The sequence below is a fragment of the Silene latifolia genome, chromosome 5 (genome assembly GCF_048544455.1).
Source record: "Silene latifolia isolate original U9 population chromosome 5, ASM4854445v1, whole genome shotgun sequence".
NCBI classification, from domain to species: domain Eukaryota; kingdom Viridiplantae; phylum Streptophyta; class Magnoliopsida; order Caryophyllales; family Caryophyllaceae; genus Silene; species Silene latifolia.
The window spans coordinates 76,709,742-76,720,607 of NC_133530.1; the positions used below are offsets into that span (position 1 = coordinate 76,709,742).

The 10,866-nt window shown below is 37.1% G+C and overlaps 1 protein-coding gene across 2 annotated transcripts; it reads right to left on the minus strand.

Annotated features, from left to right (window-relative positions):
* Positions 1-7,631: 7,631 nt before the first annotated feature.
* On the minus strand, positions 7,632-9,735 carry LOC141656164 (uncharacterized). 2 transcript variants are annotated; one of them, XM_074463038.1, is made up of 3 exons: positions 9,680-9,735; positions 7,913-8,628; positions 7,632-7,709 (listed from the first exon to the last, which is right to left on the minus strand). In XM_074463038.1, the coding sequence occupies exons 2-3, from the start codon at positions 8,349-8,351 to the stop codon at positions 7,693-7,695; spliced, it is 456 nt and encodes a 151-aa protein (XP_074319139.1). In that variant the 5' UTR covers positions 8,352-8,628; positions 9,680-9,735; the 3' UTR covers positions 7,632-7,692. The 2 variants fall into 2 exon arrangements, with proteins under 2 accessions (XP_074319139.1, XP_074319138.1); XM_074463037.1 differs by lacking the exon at positions 9,680-9,735 and having other exon boundaries at positions 7,913-8,701.
* Between the last annotated feature and the right edge of the window lie 1,131 nt (positions 9,736-10,866).

A 10,866-nucleotide genomic window follows, 5' to 3' on the forward strand; every position in this document is an offset into this window, starting at 1 on the left:
CGCTTTCTTCGGATTAGTAACTGACCCGGAAATCTTGATGATAGCGTTTCTTTGACAACGATTGCAAATTTGATTCTTAAAATCAAGGCCTTCAATTGGGTGGTTTCCCCACATTGAGGATGATGTTGACATAAGTAGAGATTTGAAGAAGAAAATGGAAGAAGATGAAGATGATTGGAAAATAGAAAAAGTTGAAGATGAGTGCAGAAATACAACATTATGTAGATGTTTATATAGGGAAAAATGTTACCGTTGTAATTCAAAATAACCGTTACAATTCAAAAATAACCGTTACAATTCAAAAATAGCCGTTATAATTCAAATGTTACCGTTATAATTCAAAATAGCCGTTATAATTCAAATGTTACCGTTATAATTCAAAATAACCGTTACAATTCAAATGTGACCGTTATAATTCAAAATAACCGTTATAATTCAAAAATAGCCGTTATAATTCAAATGTTACCGTTATAATTAAAAATAGCCGTTATAATTCAAATGTTACCGTTATAATTCAAAATAACCGTTACAATTCAAATGTGACCGTTATAATTCAAAATAACCTTTATAATTCAAAGTAACCGTTACAATTCAAAAATAGCCGTTACAATTAATAGCTTATAAATAGGCCATTCTATGTCGATTTCAATCACAACATCCAATCATATTCACTCACTACAATACTAATTATTCACTCACAACATCCAATCCTAAAATGGTTCTCACAAATGCTCAAAAAATCAGAGTTTATCAAATAAGAATCGATCTAATTGTTCAAAATTTACCAATTCTAATTGAGCGTCTTGAATCAGTGGTTCCCAGTGACACTGTATGGCACATGCTTGAAGAGCCTCCAATTGGGAGCCTTTGTATAATTTTACAAGGAAACCCGGATCATGTTCTAACTCCAGCAGTTAGAGATGAGGTTGTTTCTGATGAAGTACTAAACGAGAAGATGTGGGAGTTTCGCAGGTTAAAAAGGGATATCTTTACATATTTTGAGCGTATTCTCACCGTGATCGATTACCCAAGACTATCAGACTTATGTGCCGGTAGAGTGCCCAACCAAGGAATTCTTTATCTCTACTTGAATGATTTGTTGACTCAATATATGTCTACCCAACCTGAAGAAATTGACATTCAAGATCATGAAGAAGATAAGGAATCGTCATCTTCATCATCGGAAGATAATTAAGTTCGGTAGTTATTTAATTATGTTATGTTTTAAGTAATAATCGTTTATGGTATGTGTTTGGGGTTTAGGGTTTGGGGTTTGGGGTTTAGGGTTTAGGGTTTAGGGTTTGGTATTTAGGGTTTAGGGTTTGGTATTTAGGGTTTAGGGTTTGGTATTTGGGGTATGGTATGTTTTAATTATGTTTTTATTGGTTTATGTTTTAATTATGTCAAAACACGTTTTAAGGAATGTTTTAATTAAAATATGTCAAATTGTGTTTTAAGGAATGTTTTAATTAAATTACGTTTTAAGTCATTTAATCGGATGCAGAGGATAATAAACTACAATAATCGGATAAATAAAATAAAATATAAGGTACAATATTCGGATATATAAAATAAAAGGTACAATAATCGGACAAATAAAAGCTAAGATCAACTCGCGAAATTGCGCCATACAGATAGCTGATGTCGATACAGGCCATTATAATGAGCTACGCTTTCATCATGTACCCAACAAGGGGCTATTGGAGGCATAGGTGACAAGGGGCGACACTGAGCCGCAAATAGTGGTTTCCGCATGTAATACCCATAAGACACCATATGGGGTACGTACTCCGGGGGGGGGGCTCGTAAAGGCAAATAAGTAAAACTACCATTCCAATGTTCTTTGACCTTCTCGATCGTCAGATGCAGAAATACAACATATCACCCAATTGTACATCGTAGCATAACCATATAGATCGAAACCGTCCATCCAATGACCCGAGCCACACGGTATCTGATCCATAAATGTAATTCTAGCTACCTCCGCATCAAATCTCCCTGGGCCATAAATATGTTCACGGTAAAGGGGACTACAGATTTCCCTAAGTAAATCTGTTCTAGCCATCGTGAAATGAGATTGGTCACCCCGAACAGCATGTGAGATAACTCGAAAACCACAATGACCGTCTCCGGAAGGATTAAACCACGCTTCTAAATGCTCGTGAAACCAGGAAGGCAAAAAGTGAAGATAAGGAAAGTACCTCGAATGACCAATGGTGTAGTCTACCTCAAGAGGTGCACAATACGATGTGCCGAAACTCCCCGTACTCGTTGTAGCAGTGGTAGACGGTGTACCGGGGCCCGTTTGAGTGGATCGGGGGGTACTATACGGAGTAAAACGAACCGTCGGAGTAGAACGGGGAGTAGACGACGGAGTAACAGGAACCGTCGGAGTAGAACGGGGTGTACTAGACGGAGTACGTTGGGAAGACGCGTTTCTTTGGGGCGTCGCAGTGCCTACTCGAACCCGAACCCGTGCATGCTCAACGGCGGACGAATCTCTACGAGTTCCCCTACTCGGACGTCCTCTAGGGTTCTCGTTCACCAGAGGCTCGTTTACATCCTCCTGTTCCGGATGTATCTGAGAGTAAAGGGCATCGACCATGGATGATCTCATACTCGGATCTGCATTCCGAATTTCATCGAATAACTAATCCAATCGATCATCGTCACAAGTCGGCATTGCCTCCGAACCATCGTACTCCAACTTCCTCCAAAATGCATGTAACACATCAACAGGGACCCGAGATCCGTTTCTAGCAATGCGATGAAGTGAACAAGCACATAACAAACCAAGTGTAGTAGCCTTTACACAACCGCAATCGATAATCAAGGCATCTTCCGTCATCTTGGCACCTCTTTCGAATTCTTCACGCAATTCACTGATGGCATTCTTTGATATTTTTAAAGAAAGTCTGGAAAATAATCGCTGAATCCCCGTCAACCGCTTCGATCTAGATAACTCCAACGAGTGTCGGATCTCAACATGTTGCGTTTCCATCAAAGAATGAAACCGAATCCAAATGCTATCAACGACCAGTTTCGCGCTATTCAACCATCTCTTCAGATTCGCATGAGCCGACTCAACCCGGGATGTAGAAGTATTCCCAAAATGAGTTATCTTGTTCGTTCTATACTTGGCCCATTTTTCCAAGTGCGGGAACCATTGCCTCTCAATATAAGCCGCCACTCCCGCCCATTCCCTTGCCAAATTGCCCACGCAACATTAAACTTATCTTCGGTCTCCGCCTCGACAACCGCTTGAAACAAGTTACAAGTTATGTGCTTAGCCCAACTATCCTGACCCGTGATATCAAGTGCTTTCGTCTCCACGTTAGAATATATATGCCAAAGACATAGCAAGTGAGACGAATCCGGAAAAACAATGGGAATCGCGTTCAACAAACCTGACTCGCAATCAGTAACAATAGCATTAGGTTGAACGGCATCATTGAGAAGGGCCTTCAGTTTCCGTAAGACCCACAAATATCCATCCTCGGACTCATGCTTCACAAGAGCATACGCGATGACAAAGCTCTTCCCGACGGGTGTGACTCCAACAATCTCAACAAGCGGAAGACGGTATAAATTTGTCTTGTACGTGGAATCGATCAATACCACATAATAGTATGATCGAAACATCTTAACGGCTTCTGGATGAGCCATGAACACGTGGGTTAGCTCATCGGTCTCGATCGATGCTGACCCAATAATGAACGTACTTATGCTGAACCGCAAGTGCTAACATCTGTTGTGCCAGGTTTCTCCCATCTCTTTCCTCGGCCCTTACTTTCTGAGAACGATTGTAGATTTGTCGCCGATTAGGTCTTGACTTTTCCGGATTCCGCTGATGCAAACCCGCACTAATAATTGCCGGTCTAACGTGAGCTCTAACTTGGGCATCGATATAAGCCAACTCCTCGTCATCAAACTTTGCAAAGTATCTGTCGCCGTCACAATACAACGTTAAAGCATGATTATGAAACCCGGATCTCATCACAAGCTGCCACTTATTCTCTTCTAATTCAACAACTTTCATTGAAAATTTGCAATTGCACCACGCGGTAGCCGTGTTACCCCTCATTAAAGAATCGGCATCCTTATTTACGGGACCTTTTCCACCCATCCGACAAACAAAATAATGTTGTCTCAAATTCGTGTTACGACCAACTTTCTTGTTGCTTGCTCTTTTTATACCAAACCCGAGTCGGAGTCCGATCTCATATGCCCAATTAAACGCTTGAATACTAGATGCAAAGAACAAGCTAGTCGTAAAATGATCTGAGTAATCAATACCGTCTCCATCGTTAATCACCTGCGCACGCATTTCGATAAATTAGTTATTAATTAATTATTTGCTACGGAACGAGTCGGAGTAAATAAAAAATAATATAAAAATAATACAAAGACGGTAATTAGTTATTTTATACAAAACGAGTCGGAAATATTAAAGATAAAAATATAATATAAAGACGGTAATTAATTATTTCAATTGTTTTATAATACAAAGACGGTATTTAATTATTTTATACAAAACGAGTCGGAAATATGAAAGATAAAAATATAATATAAAGACAGTAATTAATTATTTGAATTGTCGGAAAAAATAAAAAATAAAATAAATATAATACAAAGACGGAAATTAATTATTTTAAATGTTTTATACAAAACGAGTCGGAAACAAAAAAAAAAAAAAAAAAAAATACACGGGCTGGGCCTTGGACGAAAGGAATTTTCGTCCAAAACCAGGCCTGGACGAAAAAATCCTTCGTCCATAATGGGCCTTGGACGAAGGATTTTTTCGTCCAGGCCTGGTTTTGGACGAAAATTCCCTTCGTCCAAGGCCCATTATGGACGAAGGATTTTTTCGTCCAAAACCTGGTCTGGACGAAAAAGTTCTTCGTCCAGGCCCAGTCCATGTATTTTTTTTTTCAATTGCATTTTCAAATAATTCCGTCACAATTTCTATCATAATTTCGTCTACAATCAAGGCATCTATCCTAATTCGGGATTCAATCGATAATAAAACATAAATATTTGACAAAACAAAATCGTATACTCACCTCGTTACTAGCTTCATTGTTGGAATCGTTGTAAAAATCGTTCCCGTTCATATTGTAAACAAAATCGCTCCTTTTTTTTTTTCTGAAAAACCGCCTTATTTTTTTTTGGTTTGAAAATTTTTAGTGAGACGGTGACTTGTGTTTTAGTGAGTCGGAAATTGCATTTTATTGAGACGGAGACGGAAATTGCATTTTAGTGAGACGGAAATGGAGTTATGTTATGGAGGGCAAACTTGGAAATTTACATTAATTGCCGACGATAATTAGTACAACGTCGACGACGTATAGCAGGACCCAATAAAATTGAGCTGCTAAAACGACCTGGCCCATAACAATTAACATAACACAATTTACCCACCCAACTCATAACCCCTTAGAGATAATTCCTCAAACAAACCCTAACAATAAAAAGTTACCTCATCTCACCTCACTCCTTCTTCTCTCATTTCAATCCCCACCGCCGCACATCTCATCCTCTAACACTCTTACTTCCTTCTCTCCAAAACATCAATATTTATCCCATTTGATGCGAGATTTTTGCCTCTCAACAATCTTATCTTATCAATCATCTTCTCATCCTCACCACCCTCATCAATGTTATCTCATTAATTACCCTATCAATCTTCACTCATCATTTGAAGCTTAATGGACTAATTACATGTTCAAATTGATTACATGATTTTATTTACTATTTCTTAACAATTTCAGTAAGTATCATATATCATGAACTAATTGATCCTCCATTTTATGCGGTATTTTTTTTATTTGCATTTTAAAGAGGTCAGTTTCTAGATCTATATTTTTATGGTGTTAATCCGGTAATCCAATTGAAAATTGAAAATAATTATTCATTTAATTACATCGAAAAATGTACTCATTTAATTATTCGAGTATTTCATTAATTATTTAAGAAAGTAGTATTTTTATTCATTGTCATATAGGTTTTCATGTCCATTGGATCTTCTATTAACAAAAATACATGTTATTCATTTATGTAATGTATTTCCGTTGTATGTTCGATCCCGTATATAAGTGTAATTCCTTCCTGAAATTATGTAATTTTATTGTGTACTTTTGTTTTAAAAATTATGTAATTCAATTACATTTACTCGCGTTTGTAATTAATTCTGCGTAAATGTTATGTATTTTCTTTACACGGAATGTATAAAATTTTATCATAAGATTAATTCGAAGAAGTATTCCATAAGATGATTTTATATAATTTGTTGCGAGACGGAATTTAGCGCATGTTTGAAAAGACGGATATCTGAATAATTAAATACGTTGCACACTCATGGGTCCCACCATAACCTGAATTTTCGAAAAAAAAAATGCATTAATGACGTGGCGCGCTGTACAATGAGTATTGTCTTCTGAATTTATATAGATAAGATGAGAACAAATAAATACTTTCAGTTTGATAATTTCCGTCTCATCAGTTCCCATTATCAATGAAGGGCAAGGAAGAATAATATTCACAAAAAAATGACTAATATTTTCAGTTTGATAATTTTAATACCACTTCTAAAACAAAAAGAAAGAGCTAAATCGCTTTTGTTGAACTTGGTTTCGTACTGAAGGTCCATGCAAGCAAGGCAACGACTACTATTGTATTATAGTCTAGAGAGATTTGGCAGGTAAGCTTCCTTCTACTCTCATTGTTTTACAAGCTGTTAGGAAGTCTATTTTTAGGTAGCACCAAAACGGACACGGACACATAATACGGTAACCCATGACCTTTAGGACACGGGACACGTTATTTAAATTTAATAAAATATATATTTTATAGTTATAATTAACGTACTATTTTATTTTATTTTAAATGTATTTGATATTAAATTTAAGTAATTGAAGATAAAATTTGACTTTGATTACAACTTATTCTTATTTTCCGCTCAAATCCGTCTTCTAATTAATGTCTTTCAGTTTTTCGACATCTTATTCCTCGTTTATAGGTATTCAACACATTTAGGTGTGTCCGACGAGTGTTGTACTTCTGGCATAAACTCGAATCATTTGAACATTTTCTACGCCAAGCAGGTTAAAAGAAATAGTATAGGAACCATCCTCCTTCCTCCTATATACTGAGAGAATAAAAGTCTCCTATATCAATTCAATAGAAGAGGCAACTTCTTTAAACTCCCATATCAATTCAACAGTGGCTAACGACCTCCAAATATCAATTCACAAGTAGCTCTTCATGTGAGCTAGAAATATTACTCATGCGAGCCAAGCCCCGAGGGCAAAAGCTTGATCTAGAAACATCTTATAGCACCTGATACTATTATGGTAAGGTCAGGCACCTGATACTCCTATATCAATTCAACAGTGGCACTGGCACCTGATACTATTATGGTAAGATCTAAAAATAAGGAGTACTTGAACAAAGAATTGTATCAAGTGAGTCTCACTGTCAATAGCAAAATAGAGTTTTCTCTTAACACTAATTCATCTAACTTTCGTGAAGTTGCTGCAAAATCGGAACAATGCCAAAGTAAATCTCACTACAAGATTAAATACAGAACAAACATAGGCTACATTCATCCTGTTTTGTGTTAACACAATCGTAACGAGCTTACCTGCTTAGCCATGTTTTCTTGGCAATCACACACACATCAATTTGCTACATTCATCCTGTTTTCTTCCCTGATAATTTATATAAGTAAAATGATCAGATTAACTTCACCAACTGATGCTCACAAGTTCATCATCAAAGCTTCAATGCACAAATAATTTGACAACAAAAGATAAGTTCAGAAAGCACAAGAGAATGCTAAGGCTTCGTGAAACGCATCAGACATTAATCCATTATCAAAACATTGATATCAAAATAGCAAAGAGTCACATACCATCATACTCCAGAAAATACTTTTGAACCAAAGCTTTGTCTTTATTATTAACATCACGAGCAGTGAGCAAGCCGAGAAATAAAGAGGCAGTCTTGTCATCAACAGCAAACCTTAGGCTTCTCATAATACGAAGATGATCCAAAGCCATGGTGATATCATTAGCATTAAGAAATCCTTTGATAATAGTATTATAAGTGCGTCCATTTGGAGGACATCCATTATCCGCCATTTCCTTTAATAGTTTTGTTGCATCACCTAACAGCCCTTGCCTACATAGAACTTTAACCATTGTAGTGTAGGTCGTTACATTTGGCCGCAACCGCTTCACTACAAGAAAAGAGAACACCTTTGCTGCTTCAACTAGTCGCCCAGCTTCACAAAGACCATTAATTAAAATACTATATGTAACAATTTCAGGGGCCATTCCATTATTCTCCATCTCTTTAAGTAAGGAGATTACTGCATCAATCTGTGCATTTCTTAAAAGGCCATCAAGCAATGTATTGTAAGCGAACACATTGGGCGACACACCTCGATCTTACATATCTTTAAAAAGCTCGAGTGCAAGCTGGAGTCTCCCATCCTTGCACAAGGCATCTATAATGGTGCTATAAGTGAACACATTTGGGGTTATACGGGTTCCTTTAAGATGCATGTCCTGGAGCATCTCCAATGCTTTGTCAAACTTTTTAGACTTGCAATATCCATTGATTAAGCTGTTGAAAGTCACAACATTAGGCAGGACACTATCTTTCAGCATAATATCAAGGAGCTTTTCTGCCTCCTCCATCTATCCACGCAAACAATACCCCTCCAACAAAGTAGTGTATGTAATAATGTCGTAGTGAACACCTCTCTTAGTCATGAGTCCAAAAATAGCCCTTGCTTCATCGACATTTCCTTGTTTGCAGTACATGTCGACTAGGATGCTGTAGGTGTCTACGCCCGGATCAATGTAGTTGTCCAACATCTCAGTCCACAATACCTTAGCATCTTTCCAACTCCCTAAACTGCATAGTCCTCGAATTAAGGTATTATAGGTTACAACATTGGGCAAAATGCTCTTGGCTTTCATGTCCTTGAAAAGGCCAAGTGCTTGAGGAAACAATTGGTCTTCAATAAGACTATCAATGATGGTGCTATAAATGACAATACTGGGTTTAAAGGGGGTTGTAGACTCCATATTCTGAAGCAAATGTAGAGTAGCACCATTGTCGCCAGATTGGCAAAGACATTTGAAGATAGAACCATAAGTAACAAGGGAGGGTTGTATCCCAAGCTTGACGGTTTTATCAAATAAATTACGAGCTTGGTCCAACTTATGAGAATCAATAAGTCCATTGAGTAGGATGGTGATAATGACAATATTAGGTGGATATCCAAGCTTAAGGTTCCTACCGAGAAGAGAGAAGGCAAAATCAAGATGGCCCAAGGAGCAATAACATTTGGCGAGAATGCCAATTGAATGGTTATCGGGGTAGAGACAAGACAACTCAAGGTGATTAGAGAGAGTAATAACAGTGGAGAAAGGGGGATTGGGTTTAATCTTAGACATGGCATTAAAGAGCTGATTAAAGACGATAATAGAAGGACGAGGACGAAGAGAGTACAATTGGTGAAATATCGAAACCGGAATATCAACACTAGAAAACCCAAATCGGCATTGTTCTCTAACGGAATCGATAAATAATCGGGGATCATCAATAGCAACATGATTAACAAATCGAGATTGAGAATGAGAAGAGTAAATCCAAACAAGATGATTACCTGTTACGAATCGCACCATCATCGTCATGCTCAAAATGAGTCCGAAAGAGTTAAATTAGAGAGAGAATACAGAGTAACAAATACTTCCTCCATTCAACTCCACTCTACCACTTTGCTTTTTCACGTTTACCAACGCGTGTTTTGCGCGGTAAATATCGTTAGCTACGTATTTGCAAAAATTATAAAAATTAGATATTTTTAATATACTCGTAAAGACGAATCAAACAAGATCCCACATGAATGTATTTTCACTTATGTATTGAGAGAAAATCGAACTTGAATATGCATTTGTGAATAGTGTAGAAAATAGAAATAAGTAGAGTGGAGTTGAATGGAGGAAGTATGTTACAAGTACAAAAGTTTTGGTTTTTGACCCATTTTTCATCTTTTGGTTATTCGTACTTCGTAGAGGTATAATCCGGTCCGTCAGGTTAGTTATGCATTGTTTTTTTTTTTTGATTAGGTAAGAAAACTAGGTTGATCCTCTAGGGTAGGACCAACCTATCTTATCCTTTTGAATGAGGGAGGTAAGTTGAAGCCACCGGCTATCAAACCACCTCGAAAGAGTTGGACATGAATGTCCAACTGAAGCCATGAAGTCAGCAACCTTGTTGGCTTCACGAAAGCAATGTTTAATAATCACTTCATCGAAAAAATGAAGGTCTAATTTCACATCCTTGATAATACTAGAAATTTCCCACGGAATTTGCCAAGTATCTCGAATCGAGTTAATAACACATAAGTTATCACCCTCCACAATTAACTTTGAGATTCCTAAGTATTTAGCTGCTAAAATACCTTCTTTTAAAGCAAGTGCTTCCGCAACAAGGATACTATTGGATCCGCACTTTTTTGCTCCCAACAAAACGACTTTACCATTGTGATCTCTTATAGAATATCCTAAAGCAGCTTTATTACCTTCTATTCTCGATCCGTCGAAATTTAGCTTTAGGAAACCGTTTGTAGGTTTTTCCCACCAAATCTCTTCCTTACTAGAATTGTTTCTAGCCGACTCTTCTACCTCAGGATTGTTGAGATCCTTAAATCTAGTCACATTCCATGTCTTAGTGCTATTATTACATAAAGTAATAAGTTTGCTAATACTTAAATTAACATTATTAAATATAATATCATTTCTATGGAACCATGCATTCCACCAAATAAAAATAATCTTTATAAAGTCATCT